At 31.6% G+C, this 16201-nt stretch overlaps 1 protein-coding gene and 1 pseudogene across 2 annotated transcripts; one reads left to right on the top strand and one right to left on the bottom strand.

The window, feature by feature from the left end:
• Positions 1–1486: 1486 nt before the first annotated feature.
• Positions 1487–3842, bottom strand: LOC109811799 (cellulose synthase A catalytic subunit 4 [UDP-forming]-like; annotated as a pseudogene). Its single transcript, XR_014428201.1, has 7 exons — positions 3810–3842; positions 3601–3708; positions 3277–3366; positions 2921–3125; positions 2613–2824; positions 2114–2519; positions 1487–1873 (listed from the first exon to the last, which is right to left on the bottom strand). The product of XR_014428201.1 is annotated as a cellulose synthase A catalytic subunit 4 [UDP-forming]-like (transcript).
• Positions 3125–9176, top strand: LOC109811789 (exocyst complex component EXO84A). The gene is made up of 8 exons (XM_029269534.2): positions 3125–3753; positions 4259–4470; positions 4733–4830; positions 5411–6452; positions 6789–7274; positions 7494–7658; positions 7923–8047; positions 8503–9176. The coding sequence occupies exons 2-8, from the start codon at positions 4291–4293 to the stop codon at positions 8972–8974; spliced, it is 2568 nt and encodes an 855-aa protein (XP_029125367.1). The 5' UTR covers positions 3125–3753; positions 4259–4290; the 3' UTR covers positions 8975–9176.
• Positions 9177–16201: the final 7025 nt, after the last annotated feature.

Raw genomic sequence — 16201 nt, 5'->3', positions numbered from 1 at the left:
TTCTAGAACATTCTAGAGAATCCTAGAGAATTGTAGAATTCTCTAGAAGTTTGTGGAATAGTGTGGAACCCTCTGGAACATTCTAGAGATGTGTGGAGCCTTCCGGAACCTTATGGAAGAGTATAGAAGGATATAGAAGGGAGTAGAGATTCCTGGAATGTGTGGAGCATTCTAGAGAACCAATCTCAACCCTTGATCCCCACCATTCATTTTGAAGGTGGAGTAGTATAAATAGGGATAGAAGGCTTCATTCCTAATCAATCCAAGCCAAGAGTGAATCCACTTCTTAGAGTGAGAAAGTGAGAAAGCCTCTTTGTGAGAGAAGAGAGATAGTCTCAAGTTTTGAGTGTGCCACCATAGAGTGAGTCAATTTTGTAATTACATTCTTGTAATCCTACTATTCTTTTGCATAGTGGAAGAATCTCCATATTGGAGAATTTAACTCGTGTGCTCCCATTACTACCTTTAATTTCTAAGTGCCTATCTTAACTTCACGAAGCGGGAAAGTCCGAGTTTTCCCAACTACAATGACCCTCAAAGAGACGAATAGCTTCCCAAAGAAAGGTCCCTATGAGTCATAGCCGTTGTTAATGGCATCAGAGATTCCAGCCCCGATTCCCACCAAATTTAAGATTACAAGACTGGTTGGCGGGATGAGAGGAGTAGTCCACTTGAAGAGATAGAGCTGTCCAAATGCAGTGTCATTGGCTGATTTTGCTCTCACAGTGAAATTAGTGTCTACTCCAGCAACTTTAAGGAGACCTTGAAATACAGCAAAGAGGTGTGCAGAAACACCCCCAATGACCCAGAATTGCTAATTGCGCAACCAGTCCTGAATGCTAACCCCACCCCAACGAAGCTCTAGCACACAGGCTAAGAAGATAGAGATGAATAAGGTCATTAACCAAACGCTAGCAAGGTTTGACAGCTGCACAGAAGAGGACTTTGGTCAGAAGACATGAACCTAATGTCAATAACATTGTATCCTTTCTTACAAAAGTAATGTTGAATTAGAGCTTAACAAATTGAGTTATCCTAGTAATCACAAGAAATTAGTATTGGTTTCTGATCAAAGTTCTCCTTTAATATAAACGAACTTCAATACTATGGTTGTTCTAACAAGCCAAAATCATTTGAAAGTACTTGAGCTTATCTTTCACATAGCTTCCATTACATTGTCAATGAAAGAATGAGAGCCTGCCAGAAGTGTCATTTCGTGCATGTATATAGTTAAGATAAATGATAGTAACACACTTTCAAACACTCTCTAGATCATTGGTTGAAATGTATTAGCAATCACAATTTTTGGTGGAATTCACTTCAAAACCGGGGATAGACTCCTCATTAATGAAAACTGAGTTTCACCAAAATTTGTAATTTTCAATAAATTTCAACGTCAATAAAAAGAGGGTATTTTAGAGTCTTGCTACTTGGTAGCATTTCTCACATGTATAATGAGGAAGCTAGAGTCATGGTGTATCCAAGCTAATCAAATGTAATACATTGATTATTGTGCACCTACAGTGGGGAAGGATGAACTTTCAGTCAGAAGACAGACAGCTGGAATTGTACAGTAGATCAGCAGAGGAATGGAAGTGAATGGATAGACAATGGAACTAGTGTAGGCCAACCTCTGTAAACATTTCAGTTTTCCACTATATCCATCCGACAAAGGGTAATAGCAACTAAAGAAAATCTGAGTAGAACCTGAAGCCCATTTCAGAACTTGATGGAATCGGTCTGATAGATTTATAGGAGCAGATCCCTTAAAAGCTGCTTTCTTTGGCATGCAGTGCACTGATTTCCATCCTTTACAATGCATGTTAAACCCAGTTAACTTGTCTTCTGTGACTGAGCCATAAAGCCACCCAATCTGCAGAAAAAGAAATGTCAAGATTACTTGATTCCTTAGCAGTACGAAAATTTAAATAGCTGCTTTCATATGGGAAATAAATGTCCATTTAAAGCAAAATGCATTCTTGTTTCCTGATGTGTGCAGGAGCCCTTCTATCAACAAATCTAGAATTTTTTATTTTTATTTTTTCCATTTCAAGGAGTTTTATGGACACAACACAAAAGGGAAAGAGCTCATTGTAATAACAGGATTGATTACCTCTTTTCCCCATTCAGTTTACTCTTCATAATCACAACTTATAACATGAATTGCTTCCTTAATCAGTAATCAGGTGTTGGTGCCTTTTGGAAGTCCACCATCTTCCTTTTAAAGCAGACGCAATGAAAACTGGTGATTGTCTACATCATTTCTCTAAATTTTTCAGGGACATGAATGATGATTCCTCTTCCCCATCAAAGCCTTCAAGCTCTTGATCACTCTCTTCAACATCAGATGTGGACTGAGTCACCAGAACAAGAGCTGCAGCATGAAGGCCAGCAGCAACTCTTCATGTTTGACCTTTTCTCAGAAGGTGGCCATAGCCATATAATGCCTGCCTGATGAACACACATCCAGTACCAACATACATAGGCCCTTGAATCCCATCAAGGCATTTCATGTTGATCTATGATATAAACAAAGCAAAATTCAAGAAAGAAGTTAAGGATCAGTTAATGAAATTGCAATTCGTATCAGAGTTTAGAAGAATATTCTTTACATCAAAGAATACAGTATTGTGATTAGCATATCAGTCATTGCAGTCGATGCCATCAAATCTTTGTGAAAATTGGACATAACGGAACTTCTTTCCAAGTTGGGCGTCCATAAAAAGCACATAGCCTCCCTAAGAACCTTGCTATTATTGATGTATTGGTCACAATCCAGATTCAATGCAAAAGGTGCATTGCTAAGCACAGCAGAAACTCGCATCTATTGAGGACATACAGCATTGCAAGAGTTATAAACTGTTTTTCTAATACCATGTTGTTCTTAAATACTTAATGTTTTAGGCTTTAAGCTACTAACCAGAGCATTCATGGCACCAGCTTTTTCTGTGATGTTGATAGCCAGGACGTTTTTCCTGTGAAACATACACAAGCCTTGGCAGTTCCTTGCCTTCCTTGTCCAGTGCACCAGCACTTCCTAGACATGCCCGCAAAGACAAGTCATGGTTCCTTGGTTTGTTGATTATCCAAAGTTTTGAAGAAAGACTAATTTTTGAGACTGAATTTCAACACCCTCCCCCAAGTTTGATTTAGAGGACCTAAATCAATAATAATTAACATTTGTTATTGGAACAAAATCCTAATGCACATCAAACAATGGCTAAACCTGAATCATTCCTGGATGATCATCAATGTTGTTCCCAGGCCATGGATTACCCATCTTGCATCACCCACCCCTCTTCTGGTTTTTTTCTGATCCTTTGCAACCAACACATTAATTTTCACCTTGAATTCTCCATACTCTCTCTGCAAATGTGCAAAGGAAAAACCCTAAAAGTCTCACATGGACAATAGAGCAACATCAAAAAAAAGAAAAAAAAAAAAAACTTTTTTCATGGCTTATCTATGTAGTCCCCACCTTCATGGCCCTGCGATCCTTAACAAATGTGGGTGCACCTTATCTTTCAAGTAATCAAGTATCTGAGAGAAATAAAACTACGGTGCCCTCGACTCAATGTTATACTTGTTACAAAAAGGAACCCATATTCCGGTAAACTCAACAGTTTCTGACAAGGTATCAAAGAGAAGCATAGATGCACTGTCATCTGAGACATAGCAGCTAACCTTCTCAACAGGATAATCAAGTTTCTTTCATATTATTGACACTCAACCACCACGTTTTGATGCATTTATCTGCATGAAGTCGATTATCATAAAATGAATTAAAATGTGACGGCGCAATCAATTACAAGCGCCTTGTTGATGAGAGTTTCCAGCAACATGCATCTAAGCCTGCAATTGGCAACAATGAATTTAACTGCCTAATAATTGAATCGAGAATACTAGTTACACTCAAGTGTCCTTATGAGACAACGTATACAATAATTGAAAAACAAACACCGAATGTGTGCACAAATGTGTTTAGACGACAAACTCACTTTTCAATTCTTCAGAATTTATCTAACTATAAAAGCACTTCACAAACAATAGCAAAATTAAAAAGAGACGTTGATGAAGACAAGAACGACGTGAAAATCGAACGCGTTTAGGTGTAGTGCTTAACGACGATACATAGGACAAAAACGATGGGCTAAGCAGGTGGTGTGAATCGGAAATACCGAAGCCCAAACGACAAAGAAACAAAGCTATATACAATCTCCAAATAATAATGTATTGTGCATTATTGATTTGTTTTTACCACCAAATTCAAATCCTTTTCATTAGTTTGGCATGGAAATGGAATCTTCATCAACTCCTCCTCCTCCTCCTCCGAAGTTCCGCTTCAGAGACCACTCAGAACCGGAATCTGAAAACTCATCGGAGCCAAGCTCCGGCGTCGTTTCCACCGTGACACCGTCCAACACTGATCCCGATGATGCCAACCTCCAAATTGAATCCATGACCGCAAGAGTACTCTCATTTTCCAACTCTTTATTTATTTATTTATTTATTTTTACTATGTTTTTGGTAGAAATTTTTATTAGAGATTGGCCACTTCTCCGATCAGTTTTTTCTTTCCTAGACAAGATTATTTTAATTGTTTATCTCTCTATATATTTTTATTTTATTTAATATTCATATTTATTCAATCTAAATGGGAAAAATAAATAAAATAAGTTATGATGTGAGAAAGGTATAGCATAATTGGTCATTGGGTTATTGATGATGACAGGGCATCAAGCATCTGTGTGATGAACTTCGAGAGCTACAGGACGCAGCAAATGAAGATTTGCAGAAAAATATATTTAGCAAATATTCCACTTTCCTTAGGTAATTAAAATCTCCAACATTTTTTTAATGTTTATCGTGAACTATATCAACTAGTATATGATTTACGACTCTTATTGGGGTATTAATATTAATTGAATTTTCTAATAATATAATTAGATCATAATATTTGACATGAGGTAATATACATGAAGTTTTAAATTCAAACTCAAATGTCATCATTGAAATTTTGAATGGACAGAAGAAAATATATCAAGTTTTAAAACAAAAAGTTAGTTCACAACAATTTTTTTAATTTTATTTTTTCTATATACTTTGTGAAAAGAGTTATCTTTACTCTTTCTAACTATGTTTTTTCCTCATTCAACATTTTTTCACATTTGATAATTAAAGAGGGTGTAAAAAAATTTGATGTGAAATGAAAATGTTTTCGCATAAGGAATTTTTGTTAAAAATGCACACTATAAAGGAAATTAAACAAATGTTATTTTTATCTTTAAATTAAACTTATAGACCTATGAATATGATTCATGATTTATTTTTTTAAACAACCCTCAATTTCGAATAATTCCTAACAAAAATGTTCATTTCATATTACTTGTTTATGCTCTTATGTGTGTAGAATATTAGAGGAAGTGATAGGAGTGGATAATGAGTTTGTGCAACTGGGAAATCATTTCGTGTCTCATAAAAAGCAAGTAAATGATCTTATAGATCGAATATATCCAAAGATATTGTCCATAGACATAGCATTGGAAGACCACATAAATGTTGTCCCTTCTCCCCGCAGTGAATTGGAAGTTCATATCAATGAATGTTTAGACAATTTTGATATTCTCATATCAGAAAACAAGATAGATGAAGCCTTGCACCTTCTAGAATCTGCAGATGAACATTATCAGAACATTCAGTCACAAGATTGTTCCCATAGTGATATAATGTTATACAACTCTCTAATTTCTGAGAAAAAGTCCATGCTTATACAACAATTGACACAAATAGTTGAGAATCATAGAACAACAAGACCAACACTTCAAAGGGCACTAGTTGGACTTAGCAAACTTGGAAATAGTCAACTTGCTATTAATTTGTTGCTTCAACATTACCATTTGCGAATTGAGTCTGGAACAAATAATTTGCAGTGGGCAAATTCATCATCAAGTGAGATATATATAAGGGAACTTGCAAGGTTTGTGTTCTCAATGATTTCACAAGCAGTAAGGAGCTTTGTCATGTTGTGTGGAGAAATTTCTCCTTATGCCTCAGAACTCATATTGTGGGCTAATGAAGAAACAAAATCATTTATCATTTGTTTTGACAAATATATTAAAAGTGCCTCTACAATAAGTGGAGGGTTGAATTCAACCATAAAAGCTGTCAAGTTTGCTATCATGTATTGTTCTTTGTTAGAAAATCAGAAATTGGTGTTGAGGCCATACTTAGTGGAGCATCTTTGTGCCTACATGGAAGAGGTTTTAAGTACACATATAAACCACTTTAAGAAAGTGATTTTTATCTTCTCAACAAGTGATCCTTGGGTTTTGGAGAAGTATCTTGTATCTGGAGTGTTTGTTGGGGCTGGATCTTCAAGTTTAACTGTTAGGGAACAACATGACTATTGCTTACTAACTACCAGTGGCAGGAAGGTTCTGACACTATTGCAGGTTTGTTCTATATAGTATTAGATGCTCTTTAATGGAAAGTATATTTCTAAAGATGACTAGGTGGATTTTAACATTACAAGTGTTAAAAATATAGTATAAGACAATTTATCATTATTATTATTATTATTATTATTATTATTGTTTTGCTTGCATTATAAAAGGGAAACTATTACATCAATCACTAGGATCCTAGTGATGGGAATAGTAGATATGAATTAGGTTTAATTTTCATTGTTATCTATGTAATCTTTCTGACCGAAAAGACAACTATTGCATGAAAAAAATAGGAGAGTTTATTATATTCTGATTTATTTGTTATTGTTAATTTGTAATCAGGCAATAATGGAAGATATTTCTCCTTTAGTATCCCTTCAAATGGGAAGTTTAGTCATTAGTGGAATCACGAACCTCTTCACAGAGTATATTGTCATACTTGAAAAAGCCCTTACTTATGAAACTATTACAATGGAACAAGGTAGTCCAAGAATAAAAGCTGAGACACTATCACAACAAGTTTCTATTTTGGCCAATTTATCAACGTTAGTGCAGTTTCTCTCCATCATGGTCAAAAATATATTTGGCAGCAGTGGCCATTTACAGATATTGGAAAATCATTCAATTGTTCAACAACAACAAGCACTTGATGATTTCCTATTGTTTATTGAAGAGGGTTCCAATAAGTTGAGAAATGTGTTCGGCCAACAATTAATTCAAAGAGTATCGTCAACTTACCAAAAGCATGAAATATTTTCGGCTAGTCATTACAATGACAAGTTTGATGCTAACACCATCCATAATCCAATGCCTTCTGGTATCTTTCAGGTATTATTTTCACAAAATTAGTAAAAGACTATTGATAATGATGATACATGAACACAAGAGATTGAGACACTAGGTGGTTGAATGAAATTTTCAAGTTTTCTCTTACTTTGTAGCACCAAAAAGGTGTAGATAACTATGGATAAGTAGTTGCTATCTATTTTTGCATCCCATTAAGCTTATGCAATATTTTTATTTTGATTATTTTTTCACTAAGGACAGGTTTTATTTCTAGAATTGAGAAAAATAGAACGACTTGAGGAAGAAAATGTGTTTGAAGTAAATTGGTTGGTGGGATTACTAAGAGAGTTAATGGAATCTATGTTTATTTGGATTTCAACCAACAAAAAGATGCTTACAAGCTCACAAACTGATGAAGCCAAACAGGTTTTTAATTCCCTCCATTTTCTTTATCTTGTAGGTTTGCTAATAGAGTAAAAACATCATTGTAGCTAATTTGCAATTTTGTACTCTTCATGACACTGAAGTTAACCCAAACACAAATTCATTTATAAGACTATATTGTTGGTGACACGAGGTTAGTTGTAAAAAAGTTTATGAGGGTATGAAGCATCGTAACAAGGTAGCTATTATCATGATTTTTACCTATGAAAAGTGATTCTCATCCATTTTCATTTTTGTATTGAGCAGTTTATATTGGATGTGCAATTCTTGGTGGAAATTGGAATGTATGGAGGATATTTCTCCAACGATCCTTTACTCATTCTCACTCTCATGAAATCAACCTTCAATTCAGTCGGACTAAACCTTTTCAAGTAATGCATTTTCATTTGTAGTGCTTCAGAAATTCAAAGTTTTTATTATTATCATTCATAGTTCTTCAAACTCAAAAACTATTTAGTCATTCATGTCACGTAATTCTTGAAAAAAAAATGAACAATACACACATGACATCATGTGAAAAAGGACAAATAAATTTTATGAGTAACGATTTCATGGCATATTGAAGTGGAAGTCTTTCCTAACCCCTGTAAGCTCTCTTTTAAGATTACATTTGCAAAAAAAAAAACATGGTTCTTCCAAATTCATATTATTTGGTCCTTTATTTTTCTCTCTTGTTTTCATAATCACATAGTTTGAAACTATTTCCATTTTCTTTATATAGTCTACAATAGTCAAGAGGTTGTTATGTCATGCATGATATTAAAGGCAACCAAAGTTTCAAATAGTGACCAATAAGGTGATATCTCTTGATGGTGTTCTTTTTCAGAGATGTAGATAATGATGATTGGGCTATAGATGTTGCTACTAAAACAATTCAAAAGTTGTTGGAGATTGAGAAAACAAGTTTGCATCCAAAAAAACCTGTAGTTACCATCAAAGAAGAGTCACAAGAGCATGAGAATCTAATCAATCAATCAACATATGAAAGAGATTTTTCAGAGGAAGATGATATAAATTCTTCAGAGAATAATGTAGGAGATACATTGGTTGCAGAGAAAAATGAAGTTGCCAAACATGAACCACAAATTGATATTGATGCAAAAACAACTTCACAAGACATAGTATCAAGCCCTGGAGAGGGATCAATGAATAAAGATTATGTTGATACAAACACTTTAAATTTGAGACCACCTTCTACTGTGACTTTGCAAATAGAGAATAATGATTTTGAAGAAGCTACAGATACAAAAAATGATGAATTGGCTACAACATCTTCCCTTAGTGAGTTATTAGAATAGAATTTTGAGGAACTAAATCAATATCAAATGAATGATCCTTATTTATATAATTTATTTAGCATATATTTACAAAATTTAATTTTATACTTTGCCTTAAGGTACTTATTTGAATGCCTTTAGACTAATGTGTTGTGTTAGTGCCACACATAACTCATCAACATGACTAAGCCTATTTACCAGAATGGTCAAGTTCAAATAATGTTATCATTTATGAATTTTTTTTTTAAAAAATTGATCTTATATTAAAATTTATATTATAAAAAATTAAAAATAAATTTCAACATTTTTTTGTTTTTCCAATAAAAATGTAAATGTAATTTTAAAATGCAAGCAATAAATTTTGGTGTAGTTTATGATTAATTTCTTTAGTTAAACTCCATGTCTTTTATCTCTCCTTTGTATCATTTAACAAATTTTTTTTATAACACAATAATTTCATTATGAGAAGAAAATATTATAAAAATGATTATGGAGTTGAAAATCTCAACCCATACTCAATTTTTTGAACAATCTCCCATAGCCCAAAACCCTTTTCATGGTTATCTATGCTTCACTACACATTTAATTTTAGAATTGGTGTATTTAGAAATGGAGTATGCCTCTAAACCTTTTAGTTTCCAAATTCCTTAAATGGTATCTGTTTCTTAAATTTTATATCTCTTCATAAAAAAAATTAGATTCTTTCATATCTTTAATTTGAATTTCCTAAATGAACAAATATGTACCTACATAAGATCAAAATAAATAAAATCCATTGTTTGCAGATCATAATTGAGCAATTTGATAATTAAATTACCAATAATGACATGTGCTAAAAGAATCTCAAAATTAATAAGCTAAGAAAGATATTGATCACAAAATACACTTGGGTCATTATTACTTGTGTGGATGCAGGTTATAAAATTCAAATTAATTTGAATCTCTCTTTGAATAATCAATATGTAGGTGGCGTGAGTTTTTTTTTTAGACTAATTAGCATTAAATACAATTCATTTGAATGGCATTGAAGAGTTGAAGACGATAGTTGCAATACGAAAGACAAGATAAGACAACTTTGTCGAACCCATTTCTTGTAATCGTTAGACACTAAAACATCAAAAAGGAAAAAAAAATAAAAAAATAAAACTGATTAGTAATAAATTCCTCTTTCAAATAATGTTGAGGTTCATTTTTTTTTTGTAGCTAATCAATTCTCAATGTAAGGCTCAAGTTAAGATCATTGACTCTGGAAACAATTGTAAAGATCTGTCAGATCTGTCAGATAAGTTAACTTTTGAAAAAAAAATATTGAGAAAGAAAAAGAAAGATCTATATATCCATATTTAATTTCATGCTCTTTCCAATCTTATCACTTGACCATGGTCATATCATACCAATATAATGTAGTCACTTGCCATCTTCATATTGTTGACCATTATTATTTTCGTCAAATTGAAATGAAAAATATTTTATATATACCTTATCCTTATATCTAAATTTTTTAAAAATACAATTGGTCATTCAATCGCTCTAAGTACTAATTTAAAATTTAATGATTTAATTATAGTTAAATTGTGATCAAATTAATATTAATAAAATAATAATAATAATAATTAATATAAAATTAATATAATATTATAATTTTATAATACTAGAATTAAAACAAAATATTATTTATAAATTCTTGACATTTAATATGTACGTAAAATTTTAAACTATATATAATATAATATTTAAGTTTAAATTTTAATAAAATATAACAATATCTATTAATAATAACAAATTTACATCTAGAATAAAAAATATTAAATAATTATAATATAAAATATGAATAATAAAGATAATAAAAAGTATAAATTAACATAAATGATTAAATTATATTTATGAAATAAGTATTAAAAATAAATTATTCTAACTTATATTTTTTTATTAAATATTGTTTTTATTAAAACTATATTAAACTAAATGTCAAAAATTAAAAAAGTAATTTATGTAACTAGACTGATTTTTTTTTTGAAAATTTTAATCAATTCTATCAATTTAATGCAAAATTGTTCTCTCAGACAATCAAACCGGTTTAGGATTTCGGTCAACTAATCTAATTAGTTGGTTTGATTTGATTTTCAAAATTATGCTTATCTTTAAGTATTTAATTTGTTTTGATCTCTTGTATCTTATCTCTACACACATACCATTTTTTGCGATACATAAATAATTAAGTATGAATAAGATGTAATATTATCAAATATTTAAAAAGAAAATATGACTTTTGAGATATATTATTTTATATTTTAACAAGAAAAAATATTTATGTATTAATTATAAAAAAATTATCAACAAATCATTGATCTGAGTAATATTAAACTTCATCATCTTAAATAAAATCTCAGGTTCCAATTTTTTGAATGGAAAAAATATGATTAGAAAATCCACTAAGAGTGATAAGTTAAATTTTTGACAGAAATTAATTTTTAATAAAATAGATAAATACTTAGTTACTTCGAAAAACATAAAAAAAAATACACTATTATCTAATATTATGTATGATATGTTATCAACTTTTATAATGATTATTTAAAAGTCATATATGATTGAGAATGTAAAATTATTTTGCATGTATAGAAGTTATACTATTTTTTTTTAACAAATATTCATATATATATATATATATATATATATATATATATATATCCATAAATATTAATAAAATTTATAGATGCATGCTTATCAAAAATTAGAATGAGTATGAAACAAATTTTTATCTATGTTGACAAGAGATTATCTTTCTTGTCTCATTGTCTATAAAATTATTTTGGGGGTGTGAATTTCACCTTGAAAACATAAAGTTTATTTCATATTATTGACACTTAACCACCATGTTTTGATGCATTTATCTGCATCAAGTATTATCATAAAATGAATTAATTAAAATGTGATGATGCAATCAATTACAAGCGTCTTGTTGATGAGAGTTTCCAGTAGCATATTGTATATGTTTCCAGCAACATGCATTTAAGTCTGAGATTGCCAACAATGAATTTAACAGCCTAATAATGGAATCGAGAATACTAGGTATGCTTAAGTGTCCTTACGAGACAACGTATGCAATAATTGAAAAATAAACACCAAACCCAACGAATGTGTGCAAAAATGTGTTTATAGAGTTTAGACTACAAACACAGTTTTCAATTATTCATAATTTACATTTTCTTGAGCGTCTAATTGGGATGAAATTTATTCAATATATAAAATTGACAAAACTATAAAAGCATTTCACAACCAATTGCAAAATCAAAAAGAGACGTTGATGAAGGCAAGAACGACATGAAAATCGAACAAGTTTATTTATAGGTTAACGACGATACGTAGGACAAAAATGATGGACAAAGCTAGTAGTGTGAATTGAAAATACCGAAGCTCAAATGACAAAGAAATAAAGATGTTGTATACAATCTCCAAATAATACTATATGTTCATTATGGATTTTTTGCTTCACTTTCATTTTAACACCAAATTAAAATCCTTTTCATTAGTTTTGCATGGAAATGGAATCTTCATCCACTCCTCATCCGAAGTTTCGCTTCAAAGATCACTCAGAACCTGAATCTGAAAACTCATCGAAGCCTAGGTTTGCATCATTTCTGCCATGATACCATCTCTAACAGTGATCTCAATGATGTCAACCTTGAAATTGAATCCATGACCGAAAGAGTACTTTCCTTTTCTAACTCTTTATCTCAGTTTTTTTAATCATGTTATTAGTAAGAAATATTTACCAAAAAAGTTGTGACTAATCTCTATTGAAGAATCTAGTTGACTATCTTTTAGGGTCTTCTCTTTTAACCAATTTTTTTCATACACAAGACTTTTAATTATTCATCCCTATGTATATCTTCATTTTATTTAAGGTTCATAATTATTTAATCTAAATGAAAAAAAGAAAAAAATAAGTTATAATGTGAGAAAGGTATAGTAAAGTTGGTTGTTGGGTTTAGGTATAGCAACGGGTAGGGCGGATGCAAGTTTCAACATCCCGATCACTATCCTTATTTTCATATCTTATACCTATCCTTATTCCCAATATCTAATAGATATGAAATTTGTGTCTTATGCTATGCCCGCCAAATATTAGGCAGACTTGTACTCGTATCTGAAAAAGAATAATTAAATATACTTTTTGACCAAGGATTAAGGAACACGTCACTGCAAACCCCTCAATTCCCTTCATGACCAAAACCTGTTGTCGCAACCCTTAGGTCAACCCTGACTCACCAGTTGCCATGTGACCAACCCCTACCTTTTCAGCTATCACATGACCAATCCTTAGTCTCCTAGCTGCCACGCGAAGAACCCCCAACCACCATGAGACCAACCCCTAACCAACCCTCGAGCCCTCTTCCCACCACGCCCTCCCACCACGCCCTATCTTTGAGACTTAAGCCATCGTATTAGGCTGGTCACCACACAGGTACAACCAGAAAGACTAAAACAGGGATAAAAATTGACTAGAAGCAAGCTCGATCATGAGGAAGTTGAAGGAAGCGAGTTTGACCTTGTGAGGAAGACACATCGGTGAGTGAATCTAATTTGTGAAAATGTTTGAACTTTGAAGTGTTTCTTTAATTGATGTGTCTAATTTGTAACCTTAAGGGAGTAAGTGATGAAAAATGTAAGTATTTTAAAAATTTTAAAGTGGGTACAAATACAAGAATAGGTACGAGGATGGGGTGGCTAAGTATATACTCATCTCCATCCCCGTCCTCAATTTAATAAGTTACACATTACTTGTGCCTATACTCGTATCCGATCAAATTGAGTATTCTCTATCAAAGTTGAGACAAAAAAATATTTTTATTATTATAGGGAGAAAAGTAGTTTATATTATTTATTTATTTAATTATTTTGGGGAAGAGAGAGTGGGTCGAGAAGAGAAGTGGGCTAGGTTGCCTTAGCCCAAGGGAATTTTAAGAAAGGAGTCAGACATAGTTAACCTTATCTGCCTCATTTTGCATTCTGAAGGGTTAGGAGGGAAAGAGAAGAGAAACAGGGAGCTTTGAAGAGGAGTGCTCAGAATCAATCTCGAACGACAACAAAATTGTTTCAATTAATGCAACGAGGTACGGGGAGGGAAACAAATGATTCATATGTGGGATTACAAGAGAGAATGGGTAGCGGGAGAAATCCCTAAATTTCTAAGATTTTTCTATTTCTTTTTTGAAGCTGAAATTGACTATTGAATTAAGTTTTATATTGATTTATAAATGTGGTTGTTATATTGTTTGGTAAAATTGATGACAGATAATAATTGAATTCATTGGGATGTGCTTTGTAAGTTAGGGTTCTTGTAAATTGATGAACACCCTTAATTATATGAATTGATGAGTAATTGAGAGATTTTACTCATGGATGTACCTTAATATTTTTGTAATATATTTCTGTGTGATTAACTAAATCATTCTTCGTTTGTTGGGCTAGAAAGTAGACACTTGAGACTATAATTTAGACTCTAGAATCATGTAAAAATATTAAGAATTGATTGAGTTATGTTAGTTATAAGTTTAGTCTCTATTCTAATGCGCGACATATAAAGTTTTGTGTTGTCATCCATGCGAGTTGACTTTAAAGACATTTTTAGGCTTCATGTTCTTCACAAAAGTTGTAGCCTCGAATGTTATCTTTTCGCTGGTGTTGGAATCACTAAAAAAGAATGTGTATAACTCAAGTTATGGTGAAAATAGTGAGTAGAGGTCAAGTTGTCAAGATTTACGGTGCCTGGCACGAGTATTCTATTTCAGTTTGCATTTTTGACGTTTTGGGACCCATTTTTGGCATGTTTGTGATACTTTATGAATTCTTAGTGATGCTTTATAATACATATGATATGATTGAATAAGTTTGATGTGAGATTGTGAAATTTGGTATTATATTGATGAATTTTGATGATGGTTGTGAATTGTATAATGTCCAATAATGACTACTATATAAATAGATATAAATGGTGTATATTTGGCTAAGTATATTTGAGTATGAATGGTTTGTATTTGAATGAGTGATATATAAATGTGGTTGTATGCGAATGGTTAATAAATGTGCATTAGCATGAATGAAGATGAGGAATGAATTTGGTGGTATGGATTGACCATCGATAGACGCATATGCATTACCTTGGCTTGTGTTGTAATTAACAGAGTAGTGCATTACCTTGGCCTATGTGGTGTTTAACAATGGGGACGTGCGTGGTGGTGCTTAAGGCGATTGATAAGGTTTTCCTATTGTGCGGTGCTCCAAGTCAATGCTTCCTAGGAGATTGTAGTGAATGAGCATTGGTGTGAGTATGTTCATGGTGAATAATTATGTTAGGATGTGATGATAGACTTGGATGGCTTTGGAATAGATAATATGACATGAGATTAACTGATATGGATGGTTAAATTCAAATAATGTTGTCATTTATGCATTTTTTAATAATTTTTTTTATTACATTAAATTTTATATAATAAAAATTCAAAAATACATTTTAGTACTTTCTCGTTTCTTAAGTCAAAGTATAATTTTAATTTAGTTAAAATACATTTTTAGTCCCTATAGTTTCATTTACTCTACATTTTAGTTCCTATAGTTTAAAATAGACATTTTTAGTCCCTATAATTATCTTTTTCAATCTTATTTAGTCCTTATGATTTAAGATAGGTCTTTCTAGTTCCTATACTTATAGTTTTTTTTTAATCATTTGAGTCCTTGTAGTTAATTTTTTTGTAACGTTGTCTCTTTCATATTAATATGACAAAGATATTAATTTAATTTTGTGTATTTGATGTCAATTTTATTTTGCTAGAGTTACTCTAAATTAAGTCTTTCAACATTTCGTGTCTCTTTTGTATCCTTACCTATGACATGATGTCCATTACTGAGAAACCATTTTTTTTATCTTCATAAAATTGAAAACTTTTATCACGTCAATATAAAATAAATAATTGTTAAGTTAATAGACGATCTTAGATCTCTCAAGCTATAAAGTTATAATGATAGCAAATTTAGACATTTTAAGAGAAAAGTTTTTAAATGATTCAGTAAGACAAATGCCTTAAGACGATTTATTGTCTCGACATAAGTGTTTAATAGACGAAATACTTCATTTGTAAGACATTTACTTTGAATCAATATCATGTATGATGTCTGATAACCAAAACGATCTTTGTGTGTATGATTTCTTATTAGATCGAAGCAAAATAGATTCCTCGATACCCA

The sequence above is a fragment of the Cajanus cajan genome, chromosome 7 (genome assembly GCF_000230855.2).
Source record: "Cajanus cajan strain Asha chromosome 7, NIPB_CcT2T_4, whole genome shotgun sequence".
Taxonomy (NCBI): Eukaryota; Viridiplantae; Streptophyta; class Magnoliopsida; order Fabales; family Fabaceae; genus Cajanus; species Cajanus cajan.
The sequence above is the reverse complement of the archived record's forward strand: the minus strand, read 5'-3'. Positions and strand labels throughout refer to the sequence as shown.